The sequence below is a fragment of the Amphibalanus amphitrite genome, unplaced genomic scaffold (genome assembly GCF_019059575.1).
Source record: "Amphibalanus amphitrite isolate SeventyFive unplaced genomic scaffold, NRLGWU_Aamphi_draft 001376F_arrow, whole genome shotgun sequence".
Taxonomy (NCBI): domain Eukaryota; kingdom Metazoa; phylum Arthropoda; class Thecostraca; order Balanomorpha; family Balanidae; genus Amphibalanus; species Amphibalanus amphitrite.
The window spans coordinates 85,548-113,126 of record NW_024882869.1 but is presented as its reverse complement, the minus strand read 5'-3'; the positions used below and the strand labels follow the sequence as shown (position 1 = coordinate 113,126).

General features: G+C 49.4%; 1 protein-coding gene across 2 annotated transcripts in view; it reads left to right on the top strand.

Moving 5' to 3' along the window:
- LOC122372592 overlaps positions 1-26,905 on the top strand; it is a 32,762-nt gene extending 5,857 nt beyond the window's left edge. The window contains exons 1-7 of one of the 2 annotated variants that reach the window (XM_043349980.1): positions 15,814-15,992; positions 21,681-21,889; positions 23,254-23,389; positions 23,728-23,864; positions 24,198-24,301; positions 24,700-24,833; positions 25,529-26,905. In XM_043349980.1, coding sequence (XP_043205915.1) covers positions 15,941-15,992; positions 21,681-21,889; positions 23,254-23,389; positions 23,728-23,864; positions 24,198-24,301; positions 24,700-24,833; positions 25,529-25,641 — 885 coding nt within the window. In that variant the 5' untranslated portion in view covers positions 15,814-15,940 and the 3' untranslated portion in view covers positions 25,642-26,905. Of the gene's footprint in view, positions 1-15,813; positions 15,993-21,680; positions 21,890-23,253; positions 23,390-23,727; positions 23,865-24,197; positions 24,302-24,699; positions 24,834-25,528 lie in introns of those variants that run through there. The other variant, XM_043349979.1, reaches the window with a different exon arrangement.
- Positions 26,906-27,579: the final 674 nt, after the last annotated feature.

The window sequence follows — 27,579 nt, the reverse complement described above, 5'->3', positions numbered from 1 at the left end:
TTTCGGCCTTACACAATTTCCTTTTTGGTAATTGATTAATCCTTTTTGCAGTAACTAGTGAAAGTATGAGCTGCTAAAGAAAGCAGTTTTTGCGAACTTTTCATGCAGCAGCTTTAACTAGTATAGATACACTGTAAAAAAAGTTTAGCACCATAGAGGTACTTTTCAATTGACTAATTTTCAGTACCCTAGCAGTGCTAAGCTAAGCATTTTATTCGTAATTAACTGATATCTAGTTTAGTATCAAGGTGCTAATATAAGTACCCATATTTGTTTAGCACCCGTGTACTAAATGTAGTACCCGTGTACTAAATGTAGTACCCTACACCTGCTAGACCAATTTTCAGTACCCTAGCGGTGCTAAACTTTAAAAGGTGCCAAGAATAGCATGCAGTTAGTACCTTCCGTACTCACATATGAACCGTTTTAGCGCTATTGTTACCCCACGACAAGTAGGATAATGCTAACGAAAGCATTGGGGCTGAAAGTAGAATATCTATACTAGTTAAAGCTGCTGCATGAAAAGTTCGCAAAAACTGCTTTCTTTAGCAGCACATACTTTCACTAGTTACTGCAAAAAGGACTAATCAATTACCAAAAAGGAAATTGTGTAAGGCCGAAAAGACGTGCAAAAAAGGTTATATCCTAGATAAGTGATAACTACAAGTCCCAATGATTGTGTTTTGCATTCTGCAATATTCCCGTGTAAGTGCATCTTTCAAGCATCCAACACATTATAAGATTAAAAAATAATAATGGAACATTTATTAACACTTCATATCATCTGCATGAAAAACAAATGTAAATATATACACAAACAAACGCACGGGAAATAACGAAAGGTCGCTCATATACCTGCACACTCGCAGTGACCGACGATTAACGCGAGATCGACTGGGGGAGGCGGGGGGGGGGGGTCGTTGAACCGACGTTCCGTTCATGGCCATAAGTTCGACCTCATCCACGACCAGACGGCGTTTAGTGATAGACGGAACCGGAGACCCCGTGTTGTTGTCGTAGTTGTCCTCCATTGTATGTGGTAGTCGACGGAAGAACTGACCAGGCCCCATGCCTGGAGCAAAAAAGAAACTGGATCAGTTCCAAGATTTTTTTTTTCTGTTGGGAGCTATTTTCGCAAACAACACAGCTTTCCTTCAGACCAAGAAGCGCGATTTGCCAAAGTCGGAATATGAAGCACTTAAACAATATAAGATAATGTCAAAAGATACAACGTGTCAGACTCACCAAAGTCGATCAACGTCGGTGTCGGTGGCATGTGTCGGTGGCAAATGCTCATGTACCACCCGGCCCCGGAGCACTTCACTTCACTTCACTGCACTGCTGCACTGCACTTCCCTCCACCTCACTGCCTCCCGGAGCAGGGGCACGCACTCCCATGCCACGCACGACGGATTCCAACGATAATAGCTGATTTAAGCTATCATTCCAGAGCTATCACACGGTGGCATGTGCCCGGAGCACTTCACTTCACTTCATTTCACTTCATATACCGGAGCACGTGCACACACTCCCACCACGACCAACGGACTCCACTAAAATGGCGCAACACGTGGCCGGAAACAGCTGGCACGCGCATGCGCATATCGCTCTGCGCCGTCAAAACGTGCTAAAGGGCTGGTGATAAGACTCCCAGAGATTTGTAAAGCAGGGCTTAGCTACTTTCTTTGGCGCCAATTTCAAATTTGTTTCCTCTGTAAGCATGTCCGGTTCTATTGTGATACTAACGTAAGCACCATATTCAGCATTACCAACTTCTAAAACACTTAAAATGGTTCTAAGTAGAAATCCAGCTTGAAAGAGCACTCACTGATGGACTGGGTACTAGCAGAAGTAGACGTTAAGCTCAGTAGAAGAATAGGTGATCTAAACTTATAATATTTGATGGGAATGTTAGCTATCATTAGCACAGTATTAGCACCATGCTTCTTTGTAAATACGTCGTAGGGTTCTTTTGACGCTAAAAGGTGCCACAAATAGCAGCCGTTAGTACCCCAAATGCTAAACTTTTTTTACAGTGTATAGTTGAGAAGCGGCGTCTCAACTGGGAGGCAAAGTTCGTCTCTGCCGGCCGCAATGCGAAATCACTGGAAGGACGTTCAAGGTCACAACTCACAAGGGCGTTATGGTTAACACTGAGGCTAACGAATAACATCTGCGCACAGAACCACCGCCACGGATGGCAGATAAAACGAGCGTGTATGGTTAACACTGAGGCTAACGAATAACATCTGCGCACAGAACCACCGCCACGGATGGCGTATAAAACGAGCGTGAGCTGGGCTATGAAAGACGTACTGAGACTCATTGGCGTACTGAGACCGCCGCAGCTGAATTAGTAATAATACAGAGGCTCCAGTAGTGTGAGCCACACGTTGCGAGTCACTTGAGCCACAGGTGAGCCACAAGTCACGAGTCACTTGAACCACAGGTGAGCCACAGGTCGCCAGTCATTCGAAGTGGGCATCTCCGATGCTGGTTCTACACTACCTGGGTAGCCTCCCACACCTTCTGTGATAAGCCAGATAGGTTTACATCGAATCCCGCGGTAAAGAATCTCGAACAGGGCCCTGCAGGGCCTCGTGAACTTTGTGTAGAAGACAGCGTGGGCGGCCGTCATTAGGGCCACGGTCTCCAACCTGGTGGCCGGCAGTTGGCAGACCACCACACCGTCCACCGATAGTTCCTCACCTGCCTGACGAACCCCGTTTCTCGGATCCGCCAAGGTGCCAATGGTTGTTCCACAACCATAGGCAAGTAGAGCTAGCAGCTCGTCGTCTGCCGTGAAAAAGAATATTGCAGTCAGTTGGCATCAATGCATATCGTACAAATAAACGTAAAGAAAACCTAGGAGAGAAACAAGGAACCGCGTTCGTACAGTAGCTGGCTATGCCATCTACAGTATCTGGAGACGATTCTTCGCTTCTTCCTGATTTCTTTTCACTCTCAAAATCGTAGTACGATGCGTAGTACGTTTGCGTAGTACGATACACTCTTACAACTAAACGTGGTGCATAATTACAAAATAATTATACGTCGTTAAAATATTTCAGTGAAATAAGAAATTAGTACCCGATGTTCCGCTGTCATGGTTAAGTATGGAGTGCAAGTACATAGGTATCAAACTGCATGTAACTGTGGTATATTTGGAGACAATGAAGACAACCATGAATGGAGACAACCTGAATGGAGACAACCATGACTTTTCAATATCACTAGAGTTAAACAACACTTTTTGACTAATAGCAAAACCAACGACGATTGCCTGTCCAAAGGTGAGGTACAACATGTTGTCCCGCCCGTCGTTAAAGTGCCACCTTTTTACGGTTTTCGGTTTAAAACGGTTTTCAGTAGACCTGACCCACCTATGACCTACGCTGAAGTCCGTTTCCCGAAATTCGTCCTAGTTTTCGAGATATCCGCATTCGAACTTCACATTGATGCCATCACAAAAAGTGTGGGAGATGGGATTCTAACATGGTAATGTTACATTCCCATATTCCACACATTTATGATGGCTTTAATCTGAAGTCCAATTGCGGATATCTTGAAAACTAGGCCGAATTTCGGGAAACAGACTTCAGGGTAGGTCATAGGTGGGTTAATGTATTACGCCATTGGGATATGTGAAACGTCATTTCTCCATCGTGCAGGAAGAAGCATACGTGGGAAATACCTTCCTACACTTGGTCTTGGCTAATGTTTTGGCCTGACCTCGTATTTATCGAAAATACCTCGGGCCTAACTTTACATTCGCTAAAAAAATCAGTCGGATCTAAACATTATTCCAGCCCTGGCCAGGAATATATGTACGATGATCGGCTCCAGCCCAGTTACATAGAAGAAGAGTATCCCCCCCCCCCCCGGCACGATGTGTTGCTAGCGGAACACCTCATCCGAAAAGGTGTGCTTGTGCCCGTTTAAAACTCACCGTCTTTGTCGTCCGGCTCCACGTTTATCATCGTCTGGGCATACTTCTTCGCGGTATGTCTGATTTTGTGCAGGACATGCTCCTTCACGTCCTCCTCGAGCCCGGAGCCCCATGATCATTCCCAAGTCAGTCCACACCTGGAAACATCGCAAAATCACATTAATGAATGGAATTAACATCAAGCAACATCAAGTGAACATTATATCATTGTGGAAGGTCAGGTCAGGTAAGTTACTCCAGCTCACAAAAAGTTTGAAAGCGCGCCACGTCAAGTGTCAACCTCTGGTGATCTTTTACCTGATAAAAATGACTGGAATGCTTTCGTCATGGTTTGTGACAAGATTCCCAACTCCGCCTTGAGCGTTTCGTTACGGTTACGTTGCTATAGGACCCGCCAAGTTAGATGGGAGAGGGGGGGGAGGGACTTCCCAGCAGGCGGTAGAAAAACCAGAGGGAGTGGGTTAAAAATTATACAAATTTTCCAGATGTTTTCCTATCCAATGTTGTTCCCTGATAGCGTGGATATAAAATGGTGCCACTAATTATATAGTTAGTTCAGTTCAACCATCCCCCGTTAACGAGTTTCAAAATTCCTTTACCGTTACATCACGCTGCCGCGCTGGCGGGAAAAAAGTTCCCACACATTCATAATACATAGGAACATGGTGATCATCTGGGTCAACTGGCCAGCTTATAATTGGGAAGTTTATAAAAAACACGTTTACATGAATGTTTGAAGCCCCGTTTCTCGATAATCCACCCTTAAAAGGCACAGATGTCAAATGTGACATTTTAACTACACCACGCTTACGCAAAGCCACTGTGACGTCACCGTGGCGGTCAAATTTTCCTACTGAACTACCCTGTTAGTAAAGGAATCTCGAGTTCAATCACACATAACATTAGACAAGACTTTTAAATACCGAATAAAGCAACACCTACGGCAGCTTCGCTGTACATATCCGGGAATATCTCCTTCATCTCCTCGCCAGTCTTCCGGTTTCGGTTGCTCGTGAGGCATATCCGCCGAGCCTCGAAGGATTCTTTGAGAACAGATGTCTTGTGAGTGACATCGGCGTGCTTTAGCTTGGCACTGAACTTGGCGGTTTCGGTGCAGATGCCTTAGCTTCGACTTCTTCGTTTTGGGAAACATCCCCGGCATCCCCTCTTCAGCTGCTGCACGCTTTTTCACAACGATGCCCCTGGCTCGTCTTTCCGTGTCGATGACGGCGTTGCTCAGTGGCTTTCGACAGTTCTTGAATCTGTTCCGAAGTTTCTGTCGGAAGCTGTTCTTCCGCAGAGTCACCTTTGAGAAAGAAAAGAACCGTTTTTTTTTTTTAATTTCATGGACAGCTTTATCAGGCAGTGAACACTGAACAAGATATAAATACGTTCATTTAACGTGTTTTCTTCTATCGTGATATTGGGAGGATAGAAACAACAAAAAGTAGATGTCCGGATATGACCGTTTTAATACGATAGGCAATGGGCACTGGACGACTATGGGTAACATCGACCACAAGACAGGAAACATCAACGTGACACAGGAGGAAGCTCGGAGGACCCAATACGTAGCGGCCATGGGTGACAATTTGTCTTCCAGAATTTCATCATCGCGGAAATCTTCGTCCGCAAATCTACGTCAACGCATTTCTTGGATTGTATGGTCATACTACGGATTACTGTAAAGACATACTAACAAAACACAAAGTATACAGTAATTTCAGCTTACCTTCGAGGACTGGGATGCTTGCTCGGTTCTCTGACAGAAGGCCTTGGTTCTGACGACTTGAGCACAATGGCGGTCGCGAATGGTCGCGAACTGCAGAGACATTCCGAAAATATTATTCTTGGAATAATACTGTGCTGGACGAATAGATTAATCACTTTTAGATTAGTTATGTCACAACGGAATAGGATTATCAAGAAAATGATACAGTATTGCTTGAAATACGCTCCAGAATACTCCCGAAGAATAATGTTAGTAATGCTACCACATAATATTACTCCAGGGTTATAAAATTATTGTCTGGACATGATAGTTTAATCACGAAGGAAGTAATTTTTACACCTACATGAGAATAGTTTTATTCTGTCGCGTCAATTTATCAGCCGTAATGGAGTATAAAAATTACCCTAATTACTCCACAGCGGTTTATTTTTATGCAGTTTTGATAAAAGTACTCTAGCTGTCAATTTTATTACCATCTAATGGGAGTTCAGCACAAATATATTCCAATGACCTTGTTTATCACTGTGAAATAAGCTAAAATTACCCCATGCCTCTTTGAGACTGATGTAAATTTATAACCCGAAAGAATAAAAAGGACACGTGATAAAATTCGAAGATAAAATTAGCACTTGCTAAAACACAAAAGAGATGATTATAGTACCAGGTTTAAGAATAACTTTCAAAAACGCCCTTAATGCAATGCAGAGAGTAACAATACGCTACAAAACATAATCATTATATGCCATTGGTGCGTGATTATTCGCCAAACTGGAGTGGAAAAACTCCAAAAATAACTCTCTAGGTGTAAGTTTTTTTTTCAGTGTGGATACCTACAGCATTATGCGATTTTTTGACCGTTTAGAACCATGGGTCATAGTTTGACCTCTTGGATCTTGCTGTGTGTAGTCATTAGCGCCATACAGGAGCTCACCCGGTAGGGTAAGGTGCCTAATTAGCGACCCACTTAATTTGAACCGTCATTGCTCACGCTCTGTAGGTGCCACTGTGTTACTGGCTTGATTTTCGGAGAGATCGTTCATTTTTCTATTAAAATATAGTCATTTTCTGCCCCAATATTCACTAACTTATTTGTAGTGAGCATTTTGGCAAACCATTGCAAAAAACGCTAATAGGGAACTCCTCCCGATTAGCGACCGGGGAGGGTCGCTAATAAGTCTATGGGGTTTCCCCATATTAAAAATGGCAAAAAATGCGACGCCTGAAAAGATGAAATATGATCTCAAAAAAGGTAGCTTATACGCAAAGCACTCAATCACTCGAACAGGAACGTTTATCCAACACATTTACGTAAGTAAAAACTGATCACGTGATGCACCGAAGGCGAAAAGAAGGCGGAAACCCAAATTTTGCGGGCTATCTTGTATGATATTCGAGGTCCGCGCTGAATTCGGCACCCCTGCAGTCGGTGACGACTGACGACATTTGGCATCCCCTGCCACACATTGCAAGCTTCACCAACACCTCATTTTCATTTCTCTCTTTTCCCCTTTCTTTCCCTTCTTGAGCTATTTGCGACCATGTCAGGCGCAAATAGGAAATATGAGTTGCGACACATTTTTAACCGCCATGCTGTGCACAGTTGAGCGATTCACTATGGGAAAACGGCAATCAATTAGAAAAGGAATGTCGATTAACCCGCGCCGGGCCGGTGCTCTGAGATTCCGCGCCGGGCCGGGGGGGGGGGGGTGTCTGAACACCCCCCCCCTTCTAACTCGGCTCCTGGGCCACGTAGCGACACGCGGTAAGCGGCAATCGAAAGAACGTCCAAAATAAGGACGAAAACACTTCGGTCATTTTTTGGGTCAGGTCAAAGGCCAGGTCACCAGAGGTCACCAAAGGTCAAATGTCCACTATTTCAACATTTTGGAAACTGCCGACGGCTATCTCGGGAACCGATAGAGCTACAGCGCCGCGGAAAAGCGCATTCGATAGCCCTTTTACAGACCTTTCTGAGTAATGTTCTCAGATTTGACCTCAGGTCAACGGTTTAGCCTCCAGGGGGCAAAAACTCCAAAAATAGCCGTTTTTACGAAAAACGTTTTTTCGGCAATAACTTTTGACTCAAAAAAGTCATGACATTACTTTTGCCACCATCGTGTTCCTCTCGTCGAGACGCGTCGAATGAACTATAATTTGACCTTGAAAGGTCAACTTGAAAATTTGACCTCAGGTCAAGGTCATGACCTGACCGGAAAAGGTCATGTTGCATATCAGTCGATCCGCAACGTCGAGCCGAACACATCTAAGGCGTTTTCAGCGCTCTAGCACGTCTCTATCAGAAGTTATTAGCGAAAAACTGTTAGATTCTGTTCGTGACCTGAGATGACCTCGGGGACATAACGAGGGGTCACAGTTGCCATTTTCCGGTTCAGTGAGTCCATTTTACCTACATCTCGATGTTTGAGAGTGTCTAGAATAACGTTCGTGCAAAACAGACGCTTTTCAATTTTCTCCCATTGACTTATAATGGAGAGGTCGCAAAATTGACCTGACCTTAGGTCACCGATATCAAAATTCCGAGATATACATTTTATAGATAATAATGCTCTAATCAATCGCTGAAAGTTTCAAGGCAATCGATCAATCGGTATAGCTATGACGAGCATTCTTATTTTTTCTGAGGTGAGGTCACTTGGCGTGACCTGGTGACCTGACCTAAGGTGACCTGGGTCTGAAATTTTCACAACATGTGCGGAAAAGATGCACAAACAGGTGTGCCAAAAACGGCGCCGCCGTTTTTGAGATATCTGCGAAAAACCACAGGGGGGGGGGGGTGTTCAAACACCCCCCGGCCCGGCGCGGGTTAACCCGCGCCCCACTGGGGGGGGGCTATTTATAGCCCCCCCCCCCCCTCCCGTTTTTCTGCAATAACTTCCACACCGCTTGACGGATCGACGCCAAACTTTCAGTACCTTCGGCTGCATCAATTTGACACCTTGTGTCAAAATTTGAACTTCGTAGCTACCATAGGTCGGCCGGAAATGACGTCAGAGTGACGTCATGTTCGTCCGATTTCGACGCAAAACATTGAACCACGGCAATCGCTCCCAAGAGCTCAGTTTTTAAGCTAGATCCAATTATTTTGCATGAAAGAACTCAGAATTGATCGCGCTATCAAACTGCTATCTCGGATTTTCAAAATTTTGAAAATTTCGAAAATTTTATATAATAATATTCAAAATTTATATTTTTATATTTTTTTCAAAAGGTTTTTGACTTTTCGAAAATACCGGAATATATGTGACAGAACGCATGATTATGACTAACTCTAGCAAGTTTTAGCTAAATATCTTCAAAAATGGCCAAGTTATACGCATTATTGCAAAAAATTCACAATTATTAATTTTTCAAATCAATTTTTCAGTACGTATTTGGCATCGTACACCAATATAAATGGCACCATCGTGTTCCTGAGCTCAAACTGCATCCAATAGACACCTTTTTTGTTGAAAAATTTCAACTTCAAAATTTGACCTTTTTTGACCTGAAAGTGACCTGACCTAAGCTAAATTCGACTCAAAATGACCTCGAATGACATAGACGACATCAAATTCGAAATCTACGGCCTAAATGGACCATAAAACATGTGTCACGTGACCGACGCATGATATAATATTTTCGTGACCTGTGATGACCTGACCCTGACCTGAAAATCAAAGTACAAGTTTGGTACCCTCAAGGTATCTAGAGCATCTGTTCACGAGTGTGGAAACCAAAAATGAGCCTGATCTGACTTGTAAGACGGCGGCCAGAGCCCAAAATGTGAACAAGCCAAAGTGCTAATAATTTTTACTTTGACCTGACCTGTGACGTCATCGGTGACCTCGAGGTCAATGAAATTAGGTTTCGCTCGACAGTTTTTCCGGGGCTATCAGACGCCGTTTGAATTTTGACGATCGGCCCAGTAGTTTCGGAGTTAGGAGGGGGGCTATGAATAGCCCCCCCCCCCCCCCCCCCCAGTAGGGCGTGTTATACACAGACCCCAGTGGGGCGCGGGTTAAGAATAAAGAAGGTGCATCATCCTAATGTGCATCGCTTTTTGTCAGAGAGGGCCCAAATACACACGTTTTGGATAAGAAACTCGTCATTTTTATTTAAACTCACCTGAAACGTCCCACAAGAAACATCGACGACCGGAAAATAATTTAATTTGATAACCAAAGTATGGCTGACCTTTTGACGATGTTTTTACCCCGTTTTCTCCTGCCAGTTTTTCTGTAGGGAGGTAGGTCGCAAATCGGAAAGGGTCGCTAATTAGGCACCTTACGCTACATTACCGCACCGTCCATGACCTACTACATTTTGCACCAGCTCACTCGGCGCGGGTGCGTATTTTAAAGGGACTATCCCACCTTCTAAAATGTTGTTAAAACCAGTTAAATTGTGCCCGACTTTATAGATTGGATGACCAGGAACACCATTCTGGCATTTATTTTTCATTAAACATCTTAGGCTTCCCATATTCCAAACACAAACTTTCAAATATGTGACGTCACAGCCCAAAATTACCTCCTTCCCCAGGCCACATTACTGTCATAAAGCTGACTCTTTTTACTCTGTAGGCACCACAACAAAGTTCAGACCAAGTTTTAAGCGATTTTTCAACGAACAAACCCATTTAAATCAGAATGACTAAACGAGGTGACGTCACACTAACGGTCGCTCCATGTTGAAGATAGGGCCTTGTACAAGGCCCATTTTCAAATGAAGGGAACGAATTTCTTAAACACCAAGAGGCCGCGGGGGTTGCAACCTAGATAGATAGTGGTTTCTGAACCTCGCTGCAAACTTGGCTATCTCAACTCAAACCCCATGTTAAAGGTGGGATAGTCCCTTTAAGCTCTGATTTTAAGGATGAGCCGCTGCTGCGTCAGTTGCTGGGAACGGGGTTCTGTCTATCCGGCTTTGTGCAGCCTACCTCCGGCATCCCGTCACCGGCGCCTTGGTCCGGGCCTGCCCAAATTGTGTGACCTAGCCGGAGCAGGAGGGAAATCCTTCAATGTGCATCTGCGAGTTATACGTGTATTGTGCTGACAGTGGCGTATCCAGGATCTTGAAAAGGGGGAGGCCAAACCTGCTCAAGGGGCCCCACCCTTACCTTAGGGGCCCCAGTGGCCAGTAGTGACGCACTTAACCCACGCCCAGGTGCGGTTCTTTGCCACTTTTACCATGTGAGGGAGCCTTTTTAGGCACACTCGGCAATCTAAAAAAGAAAAGAAAAACGTGAAAAAGCCATCGACATCGATAGCTCTGTATGAAGTGTACAATTTATTTCAGCAGTAGGCATACAGTATTTTTCCTTTGGTCGGTGCCGGGGCCACTAAAGATTATCAAAAACAAAATGTTTTGTCAATTTTTTTAACGATTGTAACATTTTTCAAAGGGCACATTTTTTTTTTATAAATTTAGTCCGAACCTTTTGATGGGAAGGATTCACAAGGAGAGCCACCGCTAAGCGAAGCTTGTTGCGATGACCCTGCCCTCTACCCTCCGATCGCGTAATTCCGATTCTATGGCAGAATTTAGAGTCCAAAGTTTAACGTGCGCACAAAGCCGCGCACGGCCGGTCCCCTCGCTGACTTCGCCTGGCTACGGCCTGCCACCAACCGCAACCATACCTGTCAGGAGGCCCATAAACGTCGAGCGCCCGTCGCGCTTCGAACCCGGTCTGTCATAACCGGGAACGCGTGCTCTCACCACGCGGAGTCCAACGCTCTAACCAACTGAGCTACAGGACCGGCAGATGTCAATCTCTTAGTGTCTTGCGCTGGTTGAGGGCTGATACCCTTAACTTTAGCAGGGCCCGACTCGGGTTGAGCTCTGATCTAGACTCTGATGGCTCTATGTCACCCACATTGGCCTCATTCCGGCCTCTGAAGGCTCATTCTGGCCTCTGAAAGCCCAACACCGGCAACAGAGTGAACCACGCTGACCTGCGGGCCCCATAATGGCCTCAGTAGACCCATGCTATGGCTGACCTCATAACTCTCCCCCCGCGCCGGCTCTTCGGAGTCTTTGAGCCAGTCTGAGGACCCTATGCCGCTCTCGAACCCACGCCGGTCTCTAGAAGCCCATGATGCCCCCTGAGGGTCCCACGCCGGCCTTTATAAGGGCCACTCCTACCTCAAGGGGCCCAAACATGCATAAGATCTGAAAAGTGGTTGCCGAGGCCCTCGAGGTGGCCTCTAATGGCCCGACGCCAGCCTATGAAGGCCCGCGCTGGCTTCTGAGGGCCCAGCACCAGTCTCTGAAGTCTGAAGTCAGATGACAGATGGCCCCACGCTGGCCTCAGATGGCTCACGCTGGTCACAGAGTGCCCAACACTGGCCTAAAAGGGCTCCACATTGTCTTCAGAGGGCCCCAAGCTAGTCTCGGTGGCCAATGGGCCTCTATCTGACCTAAGAAAGCCCCATGTCCCTGGGCTTAAAGACCCCACGCTGGACATAGTCGGCCCCATGCTGGACATAGAGGGCCCACACTGGCCTTACAAGGCTTCACACTGGCCATAGAAGGCCCCACATTGACCTTAGAAGACCCCCACAATGGCCTTAGAGGGCCCCACGCTGGCCTTAGAGGGCTGAGCGCTGGCTCCTTAGGGCTCTACACCAGCCTCAAAGGATCCCACGCTCGAGTATAAGCTTCTTTATGGCCGCCAAAGCGACCTCTGAGGGCCCACGCTAGCCTCTGGGGGCTCGGCCTTGGCCTCTGAGGGCCTATCAGCGCCATAAAATGGCATTTTAAGATAGTTTGGCGCAGTTTGACTTTAGTTATGCTTTAGTTAGTTTGGGCCAGTACTTTGGATGAGGCCCTGAAGATCGTTTCTCTTGGGACACTCAAGCAGGCACGTAGTACGTACCCAGGATTTTGCCCAGGAGGGGGCCGCCTGCTCTCAAAGGGGCCCACGAGTCACCCGGATGCCGCTGTCAACCCAGGCAGGGGCGTATCCAGAACCTTTCGATGAGGGGATTGGGCACAGTGGGTCCGGTCCCCCCTTGCAGACGGGCCCCTCTGTCCGTCTGTCTGTCTGTCTGTCTGTCTAAGTCCTGAGAAAATGTGCAAAATTGGCAGGTAAAAATATCATTTCTTGCTTGAGAACTGAGAAGTATGCATAAAATGCACGGTATTTTATGAGGAAGTGAAGCGAGCGAGCGCCTCAGAGTCACCTGTGTTAGTCCCTCAGAGGTGTCGGTAAAAGGCTATCAGATGCGCTGGTGTGGGGTCCTCACAGGCGCCGTTGTGAGGGCCTTGGGGTTTAGAGACACTGGTGGGGGCCATCACTTAGGCGTGTGTGGGGCCCTGAAAGTTACTGGTGGCCCTTCATAGGCCGGCAAGGGACCCTCAGAGGTCGGTAAGAGGCCCTCAGAGTCGCTGGTAAGTGACCGTCAGATGCGCTGCTCAGGGCCCTCGGAGGCGCCGGTGTGGGGGTTCTCAGAGCCGCCGAAATAGGCCCTTAAAAGGCACTGGTGTGGGACCCTTAGAGGTGGCAGTGGAGGCCCTCGCAGGCGCCGTTGTGATGGCCCTCAGAAACACTGGTGTGGGCCGTGGGGTCATAGCAAACGGGTATGAGGCCCTTACAGCTGATCTCTCATTAGCCTTCAAGGACCCTCAAAGGCCGGCAAGGTCCCTCAGAACCTAGCGTGAGGCCCTCTGGAGATAAGTGTGGCTACAGAAGAGCCCATGGGGTGTTCTCACAAGCCCTGTGGTCTCCTTTCCAGTTGAAGCGTTGCCAGCGCGGGCCCTCTGCCGCCAATTGGCACCGCAGGTCCTCTCGGGCCCGAGGGGACCCTAAACCCTATAACGGACACGTGCTCCCTCGCCCCTGGCCATACCATTGAATCCAAGTGATCACGGGCCGTTCAGGTAATCAGGGGCCTCTCAGGTGACCAGGGGCCTTTCAATTGACCAGGGGCCCACCAGGTGACCAGGGGACCCTCTGATAACCAGGGACGGTTATACTAGGAGCTCCAAGGGTAACTAAGGGCCTTAATGTGACTGCAGGGGCCCTTCATATAACCAGGTACTCCCCGGGTAAACATGGGCCCTTCAGATGACCAGGGTTTCTTCAGACCACTGGCCAGGGGTCACCCAGGGGATCAGGGGCCCCTCAGGTAGCTAGGGGCCCTTTAGATAACTAGGGGCCCCTCAGGTAACCAGGGGCCCCTCAGATAACCAGGGGTCCCTCATATACCAAGAGGCCCCACTGGTAACCAGGGGCCTCTCAGAAAATCAGGGGCTCTCAGGCAATCACGAGCCCCTTAGGTAATCAGGGGCCCCTCAGGTAAGCAGGGGCCCCTCAGGTAACCATGGGCCTCTCAGATAACAAGGGCCACTCAGGTTACCAGGGCCCCCGTAGCCAGGGGCCCCTCAGGTAACCAGGAGTCCTTCAGATAACCAGGGACCAATCAGGTAACCAGGGGCCCCTCAGATAACCATGGGCCCCTCAGATAACCAGGGGCCACTCAGGTAACCAGGGGCCCCTCAGCTAGCCAGGGACCCCTCAGGTGACCAGGGGGACCCTCAGGTAACCAGGGCGCCCCTCAGGGCCCCCATGGCCCCCCTTGGGTACGTCACTGCACTCAAGTGACCCAAAGGGCCCACTTGCATGTTTGATGCCAAAGGGGGAGGCCACACTGTAAAAAAGTTTAGCATTTGGGGTACTAACGGCTGCTATTCGTAGCACCTTTTAGCGTCAAAAGAACCCTACGACGTATTTACAAAGAAGCGTGGTGCTAATACTGTGCTAATGATAGCTAACATTCCCATCAAATGTTATAAGTTTAGATCACCTATTCTTCTACTGAGCTTAACGTCTACTTCTGCTAGTACCCAGTCCATCAGTGAGTGCTCTTTCAAGCTGGATTTCTAATTAGAACCATTTTAAGCAGGGATGCGGAGCCGTGGAAATTTCAGACGGCTCCGGCTCCGGCTCCGGCTCCGGAGAAAAAAATCGGCTCCAGCTCCGGCTCCGGCTCCGGGTGAAATGTTATGGCGGCTCCGGCTCCGGCTCCGGCTCCGAGTAAAATGGTCCGGCTCCGGCGGCTCCGGCTCCGGCGGCTCCGGCTCCGACTCAGTACATCCCCTATGCAATCAATTAAATACGGGTGGAAGAAAAATTGGATTGGTTATACGCGTTACTCTTTGCCATGACCGGCTCACCGCGTCCCCGCGCAAACGCACCTCGGAGAGAACCGGCAGAACAAAGGGCTAGGAAGCGATGGCATTGGAAACGCAGTCGCCGCGAATCGGAGTTCAGTGAACCATCGTAAGCTGACACCCGTCTCGGCTGCATTGGGGGGTGAGGGGTGGGGGGTGTGTGGGATGAGACGGTGCTGGGAGTCGCAGTCCACTGCACTGGTTTGAAAACAATGGCCGTCACCTGATGACTGGTCCTCATGTTCTGGGGATGCAGTAGACGTGGGGGGGGGGGGGGAAGAGCAAACAGGAAGTTGTTTGCGTACTGTGGAATACTGGGGATATTCGGATTTTTTCATTCACTTGATGGCCCATGACGTAAGTACCATATATTTTACTGCCTTGTACTGTCAAACCGAACTAGGTCAATTATTTTTTTCCTCTTCAAAAAATAAAAAGGAGCCGGAGTCGCCCCCTTTTTTGGCGGCTCCGGCTCCGGCTCCGGCTCCGGGCTATATTGTTTCACGGCTCCGGCTCCGGCTCCGGCTCCGGGCAAAATATGCCGGCTCCGGCGGCTCCGGCTCCGACTCCGGCTCCGGCTCCGCATCCCTGATTTTAAGTGTTTTAGAAGTTGGTAATGCTGAATATGGTGCTTACGCTAGTATCACAATAGAACCGGACATGCTTACAGAGGAAACAGATTTGAAATTGGCGCCAAAGAAAGTAGCTAAGCCCTGCTTTACAAATCTCTGGGAGTCTTATCACCAGCCCTTTAGCACGTTTTGACGGCGCAGAGCGATATGCGCATGCGCGTGCCAGCTGTTTCCGGCCACGTGTTGCGCCATTTTAGTGGAGTCCGTTGGTCGTGGTGGGAGTGTGTGCACGTGCTCCGGTATATGAAGTGAAATGAAGTGAAGTGAAGTGCTCCGGGCACATGCCACCGAGTGATAGCTCTGGAATGATAGCTTAAATCAGCTATTATCGGTGGAATCCGTCGTGCGTGGCATGGGAGTGCGTGCCCCTGCTCCGGGAGGCAGTGAGGTGGAGGGAAGTGCAGTGCAGCAGTGCAGTGAAGTGAAGTGAAGTGCTCCGGGGCCGGGTGGTACATGAGCATTTGCCACCGACACATGCCACCGACACCGACGTTGATCGACTTTGGTGAGTCTGACACGTTGTATCTTTTGACATTATCTTATATTGTTTAAGTGCTTCATATTCCGACTTTGGCAAATCGCGCTTCTTGGTCTGAAGGAAAGTTGTGTTGTTTGCGAAAATAGCTCCCAACAGAAAAAAAAAAATCTTGGAACTGATCCAGTTTTTTTTGCTCCAGGCATGGGGCCTGGTCAGTTCTTCCGTCGACTACCACTTACAATATTGATATGGAGGACAACTACGACAACAACACGGGGTCTCCGGTTCCGTCTATCACTAAACGCCGTCTGGTCGTGGATGAGGTCGAGCTTATGGCCATGAACGGAACGTCGGTTCAACGACCCCCCCCCCCCCCCGCCTCCCCCAGTCGATCTCGCGTTAATCGTCGGTCACTGCGAGTGTGCAGGTATATGAGCGACCTTTCGTTATTTCCCGTGCGTTTGTTTGTGTAGGGGAGAGTGGGGCAAAGCGGCCACCCTAACGCTTCTCACGATGCCAACGCTTGATTTTTAAACTTGGAAAGATTCTTTCTATACCAATGTAATCCCTATTATGTTGCCTTTTATTTCAACTGCGTTTTATTTCCAAAGGCGTTCACATATGAAAGATATTGACAAAACTTTAAACCTATGCATATTGGCCACTTTGCCCCATACCCTGGGGCAAAGCGGCCACCGGCGTCTTCTCAAGTCCCGACATGAGAAACAAAATAGTTGTCTCGTGTACGACTAGGGTATTTGATGGTGACAAGGTTAAGCGAGGATGGATGTTTACTTTATCATCTTCCATCTGTAGGTAAACAAAGAAAGGATTTTCATGAAAAAACATTTAATTGCATTATTTGGTAACTCATGCAACTGAAAAGTGGCCAAGATGAATGCATGACGACACATTTGAATGTAAATAATGTTTTTTATCCAGATGGAAGCAGCTTATGGCCAATTGGGGGGTGGCCACTTTGCCCCGGCCACTTTGCCCCGCGCATACCGTCCGAGACAAAAATATTCCAGCTTAGATATTAGTGGGGTAAAAAACATCAAAATTGGTAGAATACATGTACGATAACCATGCAATGCATGGACAAGAACGCTTATAAAAATTCCAAACGGTTATGGAATAACATAACATTTAAAAATTGTAAACATAGTTGGTAACCTGGCAAGAAATGCTTTTCCGTGTTTCACAGAACAATGGTGATGGGCCTGAAACCCCGGTCTGGCTCATTCGAACGACCGTGAAGAGAAGTATAATTGGAAACCATAAATTGGAACTGACGCCAGCTATGAAGGGCTAAAACGATGGGTGGCCGCTTTGCCCCGGGTGGCCGCTTTGCCCCACTCTCCCCTATATATTTACATTTGTTTTTCATGCAGATGATATGAAGTGTTAATAAATGTTCCATTATTATTTTTTAATTTTATAATGTGTTGGATGCTTGAAAGATGCACTTACACGGGAATATTGCAGAATGCAAAACACAATCATTGAGACTTGTAGTTATCACTTATCTAGGATATAACCTTTTTTGCACGTCTTTTCGGCCTTACACAATTTCCTTTTTGGTATAATTGATTAGTCCTTTTTGCAGTAACTAGTGAAAGTATGTGCTGCTAAAGAAAGCAGTTTTTGCGAACTTTTCATGCAGCAGCTTTAACTAGTATAGATATTCTACTTTCAGCCCCAATGCTTTCGTTAGCATTATTCTACTTGTCGTGGGGTAACAATAGCGCTAAAACGGTTCATATGTGAGTACGGAAGGTACTAACTGCATGCTATTCTTAGCACCTTTTAAAGTTTAGCACCGCTGGGGTACTGAAAATTGGTCTAGCAGGTGTAGGGTACTACATTTAGTACACGGGTGCTAAACAAATATGGGTACTTATCAGGGATGCGGAGCCGTGGAAATTTCAGACGGCTCCGGCTCCGGCTCCGGCTCCGGAGAAAAAAATCGGCTCCAGCTCCGGCTCCGGCTCCGGGTGAAATGTTATGGCGGCTCCGGCTCCGGCTCCGGCTCCGAGTAAAATGGTCCGGCTCCGGCGGCTCCGGCTCCGGCGGCTCCGGCTCCGACTCAGTACATCCCCTATGCAATCAATTAAATACGGGTGGAAGAAAAATTGGATTGGTTATACGCGTTACTCTTTGCCATGACCGGCTCACCGCGTCCCCGCGCAAACGCACCTCGGAGAGAACCGGCAGAACAAAGGGCTAGGAAGCGATGGCATTGGAAACGCAGTCGCCGCGAATCGGAGTTCAGTGAACCATCGTAAGCTGACACCCGTCTCGGCTGCATTGGGGGGTGAGGGGTGGGGGGTGTGTGGGATGAGACGGTGCTGGGAGTCGCAGTCCACTGCACTGGTTTGAAAACAATGGCCGTCACCTGATGACTGGTCCTCATGTTCTGGGGATGCAGTAGACGTGGGGGGGGGGGGGGGGGAAGAGCAAACAGGAAGTTGTTTGCGTACTGTGGAATACTGGGGATATTCGGATTTTTTCATTCACTTGATGGCCCATGACGTAAGTACCATATATTTTACTGCCTTGTACTGTCAAACCGAACTAGGTCAATTATTTTTTTCCTCTTCAAAAAATAAAAAGGAGCCGGAGTCGCCCCCTTTTTTGGCGGCTCCGGCTCCGGCTCCGGCTCCGGGCTATATTGTTTCACGGCTCCGGCTCCGGCTCCGGCTCCGGGCAAAATATGCCGGCTCCGGCGGCTCCGGCTCCGACTCCGGCTCCGGCTCCGCATCCCTGGTACTTATACTAGCACCTTGATACTAAACTAGATCTCAGTTAAGTACGAATAAAATGCTTAGCTTAGCACCGCTAGGGTACTGAAAATTAGTCAATTGAAAAGTACCTCTATGGTGCTAAACTTTTTTTACAGTGCGGCCTCTTGGCCTCCCCCCTGGATACGCCACTGAGTGCACACTTGTTGGTTGAGCTGTAAACATGAAAGGTACGGGTCCATGCGACGTGTGGAATATACAGCAGAATCCACTTCATAAATCCACCTTGGTAACGCGACGTTTTGGATTTATTAAGCGGTGGCTTTATTGTCCTTATATTATCTTTATTTATTAACCGGAGTAGTCATTTTCTAAGGCTAACACAAGCTAACACAAGACCCTAAATACAGGCTAACACTTGTCATTGCCCGATTTATTCCAATGAAAGTGACCAGCGCACACTACATGTCGTCTGATTTATCTCTGCTCGTCGTGTGCTGCAGCATAGGACAATGTCTTGCTCGCTGCTCCCGCCCCCCCCCCCCACATGACGTTTCCAGACTGTCCAATATCCATCGCTGTGGACCTCCCGAGGTCATCCAATGGTTTGTTTATGAATCGCCTAATTGCAAGTACGCAGGACCTCGACACAAACTACAAAACGCAAACCAAAACAGGCAGGCATGCACATTGCACATTGCACATTGCGCCACAATTGTAAGTATGGTAGCGGCTCGGCATAGGTGCTGTGTATGAGGCGACACACACGCACACACACATATTGGAGATATTAGGGGACCATGATATTAGAGCGCATGAATGCTTGGTAGCACGTGACTGGCTCACTGGCTCTTGCCGAGGGTCAGCCATACACATAGGTATCGCCCGGCATGACATCACAGCTTTAGATATATTTATGTCATCAGCCGGCAACTTAATGAGGTGACGAGGTCTTCGGCTTCCCTTAGCTGAATGTAGGAAAGGTGTCCTAGCGAACGACCCAAATAGGAGACGTATATGATAGGGGGCAGGCGAGGCGAAATATACCTAGTTTTCCTGAAATGTTCACATAATGTTGAACACGCAAGCGAAGGTTGTTATTAATTAAAGACAAACGGCCACATTCGTTGCCTGTATCCGAAGAAGGGCCATTCATAAGCATTAAGCACATTTGGCTATTAAACTGTCAATAGATTATGTGACCTGCCAGCGTTGCACAAGCAAACTCTGGATTAACCGACCAAGCTATTGATTTTGTTTTGGGTACCTTTACCGGTTATATGGTTATAAGGCCCTCAGCCCTGCCTTTACCAATGGAAACATGAACTGGGTGTCAACGAGCCAAGTTTAGCGCTTTTCTCGATTCGTATTTACGTGACCTCGATCCTCACCGTTACATGTAAAGCAATGGGGGAAGAGCGCAAATGTCTCTTAACCCGCGCCCGGCTGGGGGTCCTGGATTTCCACGCCCTGCTGGGGGGGGGGTGTTTGAACACCCCCCCCCCTTCTAACTCGGCTCCTGGGCCACGTAGCGACACGCGGAAGGCGGCGTTCGAAAGCGCGTCAAAAATAATGACGAAATCACTTCGGTCAATTTTTTGGTCAGGTCAAAGGTCAGGTCACCAGAGGTCATTGAAAGCAAAATTTCGCCGATTTCAAGGTCGAATGTCGACAATTTCCAAGAAGCCAACGTATAACTCGGGAACCAATAGAGCTACAGCGGCGCGGAAAAGCGCATTCGATAGCCCTATTAACGCCCTTTCTGAGTAATTTTCTCAGATTTGACCTAACGTCAACGGTTTTGCCTGCAGGGGGCAAAAACTGCAAAAATAGCCGATTTTTTCGGAAACAGTTTTTCTGCAATAACTTTTGACTCAAGCCTTGTACGAGCTTACTTTTACCGGCATCGTGTTCCTCTCGTCAAGACGCATCGAATGAACTATAACTTGACCTTGAAAGGTCAACTTGAAAATTTGACCTCAGGTCAAGGTCATGACCTGACCGGAAAGGGTCATGTTGCATATCAGTCGATCCGTATCGTCGAGCTGAACACATCTAAGGCGTTTTTATCGCTCTAGCATGCCTCTATCAAAAGTTATTTGCGAAAAACTGTTAGATACTATTCGTGACCTAAGATGACCTCAGGGCATAAACAGGGGTCACGGACACCATTTTCATGTTCAGTGTGTCTAAACCACTTGTAATTCAGTGTTTGGGAGTGTTTATAATGTCTTTCGTCCAAAAGAGGCGCATTTGAATTTTCTCCCATTGACTTATAGGTAATGGGGAGGTCGCAAAATTGACCTGACCTTAGGTCATCGATATCAAAATTCTGAGATATACATTTTGTACATGCTATTGCTCTTAGCAATCGCTGAAAGTTTCAAAGCAATCGGTCACTCGGTGTAGCTATGACAGACATTGAAACTTTTTATGAGGTGAGGTCACTTCAAGTGACCTGGTGACCTGACCTTGAATGACCTTGGTCTGAAATTTTTACAACATGTGTAGAATTGATGTATGATAAGGTATACCAAAAACGGCGGCGCTCCGCGCCGCCGTTTTTGAGATATTCGCGAAAAACCTTAGGGGGGGGGGTGTTCAAACACCCCCCCCCCAGCAGGGCGCGGGTTAACTACTGCCTATGTATATGTAGGACGGCCACGGTATGTAGAGAACTTGTAGGGCTTTTTGCCGTCTCGCGGCGCGACGCAGAGGCTCGTCCAACAAATTTCTCCAAGGGGACGAGTCTCAAGTTCGTTTTATTTTAATTAGCAATGTGTTAATGGCGATATTTATACCTCTTCGGTGAGGATGCCCCCACCCCTCGATTAACGTTTTCACCTTCGCTGCGGGGCCCGATCGATGACTGCGGGGTTCGCCGTCCCCCCTAGTTACCACGTTAGACGAATACCTGGCGTGATGTCTGTACCTACGACTCTGCTGACTATGACCCTTCTCTGTGGCGCAGGCTGCTGGTCGCTGCGCCTGTCCTCGCTGGAGGTGCCGGCGTTGCGTCAGCGCGGGCAGACGGCCACCCTGCGCTGTCGGTATGACGTCGAAGGCGACGACCTCTACAGCGTCGCCTGGTACAAGGACGACACAGAGTTCTATCGCTTTCTGCCCACCGCGCGCAAGCCCAAGACTACCTTCCCAGGAGTGGCCGGCATCAATGTGAACGTGAGTACCTAACCAGCCCACCCAACAGCACTTCCTTGAGTGGCCCGCACCAGTGTGAACGTGAGTAACCAGCCCAGAGCACTTCCCTTAAAAGGCCCGGAATAGTGTGAACATGAGTAACCAGTCCTAATGCCAGCGACCCAAGGGAAAGGGGTAAGACCCAGCGGATCATGTTATGTAATCCACCTCTACGAGTATTGACACCTCCATCAGTGCCATCCATCGTCCCCCCCCCCCCCCCCAGGCCAGCACCTCGTGTGGCAACCAGGTCAGGCTCATCGCATGGTTGACCGCACATGTAAGCAGATCCCTCGTAAACATCCCACAGCTAGCCATGGGAACTTCCCGACCGATCGCGGTCACATCGAGGGCTTGCTCGTAGTCTGTGGACGCTCCATGGGCGCTCGGTAGCCGCCCCAGTGCAGTGACCGGGCAGGGGGTGCGCATGGCCTCTCGGCACGCGCCGGTGTCACCAGCCGGGCCATTACCGGCACCCCGAGTGGCTGATTCATTAGTTGGCCGGTTCCGGTGTCGGCGCCCGCGCGCCTGCCCTCAGACAGGTTTATGGCCGGCTCGCGCAGCGCGCCTCGGCCCCGATGACCCGCCGTCTGTCCCACTCCAGCGCACGGCATTGATTCCTGTGTCACTGAGATAGATGCCCACTTCGTGTAGGGTTTTCTGAGGGTTCCGTTATGGCAGCTGTTCATGCAACAGCGAGGGGAGGCCTGTGCACAGTCGCGAGGTGTGCATGAGCGCCGTGCATGCGTCTTGTGTCATGAGGCCCGGGTGGCGGCATTACCCGGGCGGTGTAACGGTCACTGGCGAGGGAGGCGGCGGCTTTTGTTGTGGACCGGATACGGCCGGCACGCCGAGCCGAGGGGAGTGAGTTTTAGATTGGTGTGCCCCTTAAATGACGCACGAGGGTAAAAAGTGCATTGATCAATGCTTCAATATTCATGCCTTGTAGCCGTACTGCTAAGGGGAGTCTGACCTCTGATCCACGTACTCAAAGGCTAAGGAGTCTGACATCTGCCCGTGTGAAGAAGTCTGAGCTGTGACTCATGAGGAGTCTGACCGAGTCTGACCTTTGCCCTCCTCCCCAGCTGAAGGAGTCTGACATCTGACCTCCGCCCTCCTCCAAGGGTGAAGGAGTCTGACCTCTGTCCCCCTCCCCAGGTGAAGAAGTCTGACCCCTGTGACCTCTGTCCCCAGGTGAAGGAGTCTGACCTCTGTGACCTCTGTCCCCTAGTGAAGGAGTCTGACCTCTGTGACCTCTGTCCCCAGGTGAAGGAGTCTGAACTCTGACCTCTGCCCCCAGGTGAAGGAGTCTGACCTAGTCTGACCCCTGTGACCTCTGTCCCCAGGTGAAGGAGTCGGACGATGTGCGGGTGACGCTCACCTCACTGTCGGTTTTCAGCAGCGGTCAGTACCGCTGTAAGGTCAACACAGAGGCGCCTGTCTTCGCCTCGGTCACCGAGACGACCGACATGCTGGTCGCAGGTGAGAGAGAGAGAGAGAGAGAGAGAGAGAGAGAGAGAGAGAGAGAGAGAGAGAGAGAGAGAGAGAGAGAGAGAGAGAGAGGGGCGGGGGGGGGGCACGTGCCGGTGTTGAGCACAAGACTCATGTCGACAGCCGGTCTGAGCGGCGCAGTTATAAGGGGAGCGAGCGTACCAGACTACTGGGAGACCAGTGACAGCAATAGCATCCGTGGAGTAGCATTGCAAAGCAATAATGTAGTAATCGCAGCGCTGCCGGATATGCGACCCCGCTGTTCTCCGCTGACAACACGAGGGTCAAGTAGGCTGCTGAGTGCTGACCCAGCCCCTTCCAATCCCCAGCGCCACCCGAGTCAGACCCGGTCATCTCGGGGTTCGAGGAGGACCACTGGGCGCCCGGGGACACGCTGCAGCTCAACTGTACGTCGGCCAAGTCGTACCCAGCGGCGCGGCTCCACTGGGCCGTCCACGGCCGGCTGGTAAGGGACTAATAGAGCCGTCGAGACGGAGGGCCGCGCGGTGCGCGACAGCCGTAGGGATGGGTGGTATGGAAGGCACCGCAACCGCCAAACGATGAGCTTTATGCGCGCCGTGTGAAGCGGTCTGTATGTATCACATGCTATATTTGAGCCGATCTGTAACGCACACTGTGTCTATTTTATAGCCCGTCTGTACAGGCGATGACACGTGGGCACTGAGCACCCGACAGTATATTTCGGCAGATCACGAGTGACCTTATGACCCCGCACCGACAGATCTCTAATGAACTAATTCCCTACCAACTGGTGACCTGACCCTATACCCTCCAACAGATAACTGGTGACCTGCTGACCCCGTATCCCCTGGAAGAGGACGATGAAGGTCTGCAGACTGCCACTCTGGGCCTCCGCCTGCACCTGCGGCCCACGCTGCTGAGGTAACCCCCTCTTCGAAACAGTCGGCAGTCACCCTAAACCGGCGGATTATCTGTCAGACCGCTCGGGTTGATAGTGCGCTAATAAGCGTCTCGTATAACAATGCACTGTCGCAGCCTCATATTACTCGAGTTGGGTGGTTCCCTGGCGGCAATGTTGTTGAGCTGAGCGGATCGGTCTCCTTGGGGGCACGGGGCAGCTTGTCTCAGAAAGGGGGATGAGGGCGCAGTGGGCGGCTCCATCAGTCACGGGGAGGGGACGCGTAGGGCGGCTCAATTCAGTCAGGGGGAGAATGCGGTGTTCGTATCGTCTCAATTAGGGGGAGGGGTGCGGAGGTTCGTCCAGGGGAGGGGTGGCGGAGTGGGGAGCGTGGTCTCTGACCGGCGTGTTCCATTCACAGCAGCGGGCCGGTCAAAGTCTCCTGCACGTCGATCGTCTCCAGGAACATCTCCGAATACGAGTCTCGGCAGCGACCCCTCGGCGGCGACGGCCGCACGACGGAGACGCTCTACACAAACACGACCTCCATACTGGGTACGGAGCAGAGGAGGTGACAGCAGTGGCAGGCTAGCCGGGCGAATTTGGGATTGATTGAACTTGTCAGACGAGACCCGGTCCACGTTAGGAGTAGGAAGTCTGGGGGTCAGTTCACAAATAGTGTGCCGGAATCACAGTTCCATAAACAGCTGGCCTATGTGAAACCCGCCAACCATCATTGCATTGGCTTTCTGTTTCCGGTCGCACTGCCCATCCCCATCCTCACTGACTTTTCGTATCCACATATCGCCGCCTCTGGCTGAGATAGTCCGGGCGGCGCTGTACCCCATCGGCAGCCAGCTCCTGTCCCTGACCGGGGTAGCCTGGGCGTGACTATAAACAAGGTGACAGAGAGCGATCGGCTGCCCGACCGTTAGGCGGTCACTAGCTGCATTGATTCGATAAGATAGCCGGTAGTCGGGTAAAAGCTACCTCAGAAACAGCGGTGAGGTGGAGAAAACAGCGACAAGCTAGCTTGTCAATAGTTTGACACACGATGATCAATAGTCCTGTGAGAAAACTCACAATTTTGCTGGATTCAAATCGAGCGTTTTATGTTCGGTCGTATTCTAATACACCTAAAGATTATAAAAGAAAAGGAAATGTGGGTTATTAACGATAAAAGTGGATGCTATGGAGGCTATTGTTCATGTTTTCTACTTCATCTGACTGACACCGCCTTTCTATTCCAGTGGGCAGCGGTGTCGGTGCGGCGCACCCCTCCACCGCGTTACTGCTGCTGCTGCTCGCAGTGGTCGGTTACACGGCCTCCGTGCCCGCCTGTCCACGGTGGACGCAGCCCTGACCTCGGGCGCAGGCAGGATAACGCAGTGATCAAGTCAGCCCTAATGGCGTACAGAGCAGTAATAGGTACCGAACCGAACAGTGCTCAGTGGAGTACCGGACGGCGGACACGAACAGGTACCGGACAGGACAAACCTTGCCGAGATACGGCAGAGACAAGCCTAACAGAGGCTGCAGATTTTCAACGAGTGAAACGAGCGTGGCCACTGCCAATGGCAGAAACTTGCAGATGCGCAGTGATGCCACGAAACCCGTGAGCAAAGACAAATAGTGTGTGTGAGGAGTCACAGGTGCAATACCCAACTGACTCTGCTTATGCAACTTTCTGAATGATAATTCAGAAAGCCGGCTGGCTGGTTTCGATGGCCTAGCGTTTGTTGCAGTGTATTGCACTGGACTCTACTTTTTCATGCAGTGTATGTACGAGTGTTTTCACTTTTCACCAAAGCCGAGGGATTGTCTTAGATTGTTCAGTTGTGTTGAATAATCTTCTAGCTTGTTCTTAGCCCCAATGAGAGGCTAATTTTATAACTTCGCACAGCGCAGCTGCTACCACGCTGCATCAGGATGCCGAGAGGGGTGAATGCATTATACTGACATTTGAGTAATGCATTCTGACTGACATTTGAGTCTCTCGCCGACATGTAACGGACCGAACGAGCGTGTAGCGAGTGTCGTATGCATTGTACCGGTGTAACACACGAGCGGTGCGCCGCCTTAACGGGAGGTCCCAAGTGACTCCCAACACATATGGTCACGACGAACGCCAATGTCCGCCGCCCTACTATCAGATGTCACGGCGGTTCGTCCCAGCCGCTCCATCGAGACAGCCACGCATGCACCGCTGCCATGTCCACTGTTCAGAGAGCACGACGCTTGATGGACGGACTTTGGTCCGGGCGACCGGGAGCCGTCCTTGGACTTGAACGGTAGCGGTCTAGCTCGTCTGTGCGCCGAGCTAAGTCGTCGAGTCGCGTCAAGTACGCAAAAGAGTTTTAGCTGAGTGGGGTGCTATCGTGCGGCATGCTGGCACTACTCAGCACTTGGAGGCCTTAGAGGACCACCGGCGTCGCACTGAGGGAGGCGCAGCGAGGGTCGAGCTCCCTACGGGATCTCTCTGGCTACCAGCCCGCGTACATACAGTCTGTTTGTTGTTTGTTTGAGCACAGATGTAGAGATCGACAGCCGCCGTGGCCGGCTAGTGCTTGTCCTGCTGAGTGTGCGCCATGGGAACGAAGCAGACTCCAATACACGTGTGATACGAACTCGACTTGTGAGACACTCCGACGGTAAGGAACGCGTCCCAGGAACAAACTGCAACAGGAAATACGGCAAACGAGATTGGTCGATATGATCGGCACGACGTTCGAGCTTAGTAGAATTGTTAGGCAACTCCAGTGTCACACCTTGCGGCCATTACGTGTCGATAAGAATAAAAATGCGACACTACGTCAGTTTATGATGTAAGCAAGGCTCAATCTGGCACGTAATATTGTTCCAAGTATTGGAACACTTTTATCGTTTTGTTTTTGTTTCGTTTTTGCTTTCTTCACACCAATTATCATTTAAAAAAAAAAATAGCAACAGCCTTCAGCGTTATGCGTAACAAGTAACAACATATGAAGCTTTAAGTTTGATAAACAGCCCAAGAACATATTCCCTGGGAATGAGAGGGAAGGTTTCGGAGAGCGAAATATGCTTCCTCGAGGGGATTTCGATGACGGCAAAACTGCAACAATTTCCAACGTAAAAGTATTCACATCACACGTTTCATGGGCAAACTTTTCAGGAGGCTTGGCTGCTTAAAGTGACAATAAATGGCTGAGGCAAATCCCAATGTGCATCGTGAATAAATGTGGCCCATGTGGTTAGGGGAGCCAAATGCAACACCTACCAATAGTTATATTGAACTGGAAGTAAGATGTGCTATTGAGGAATT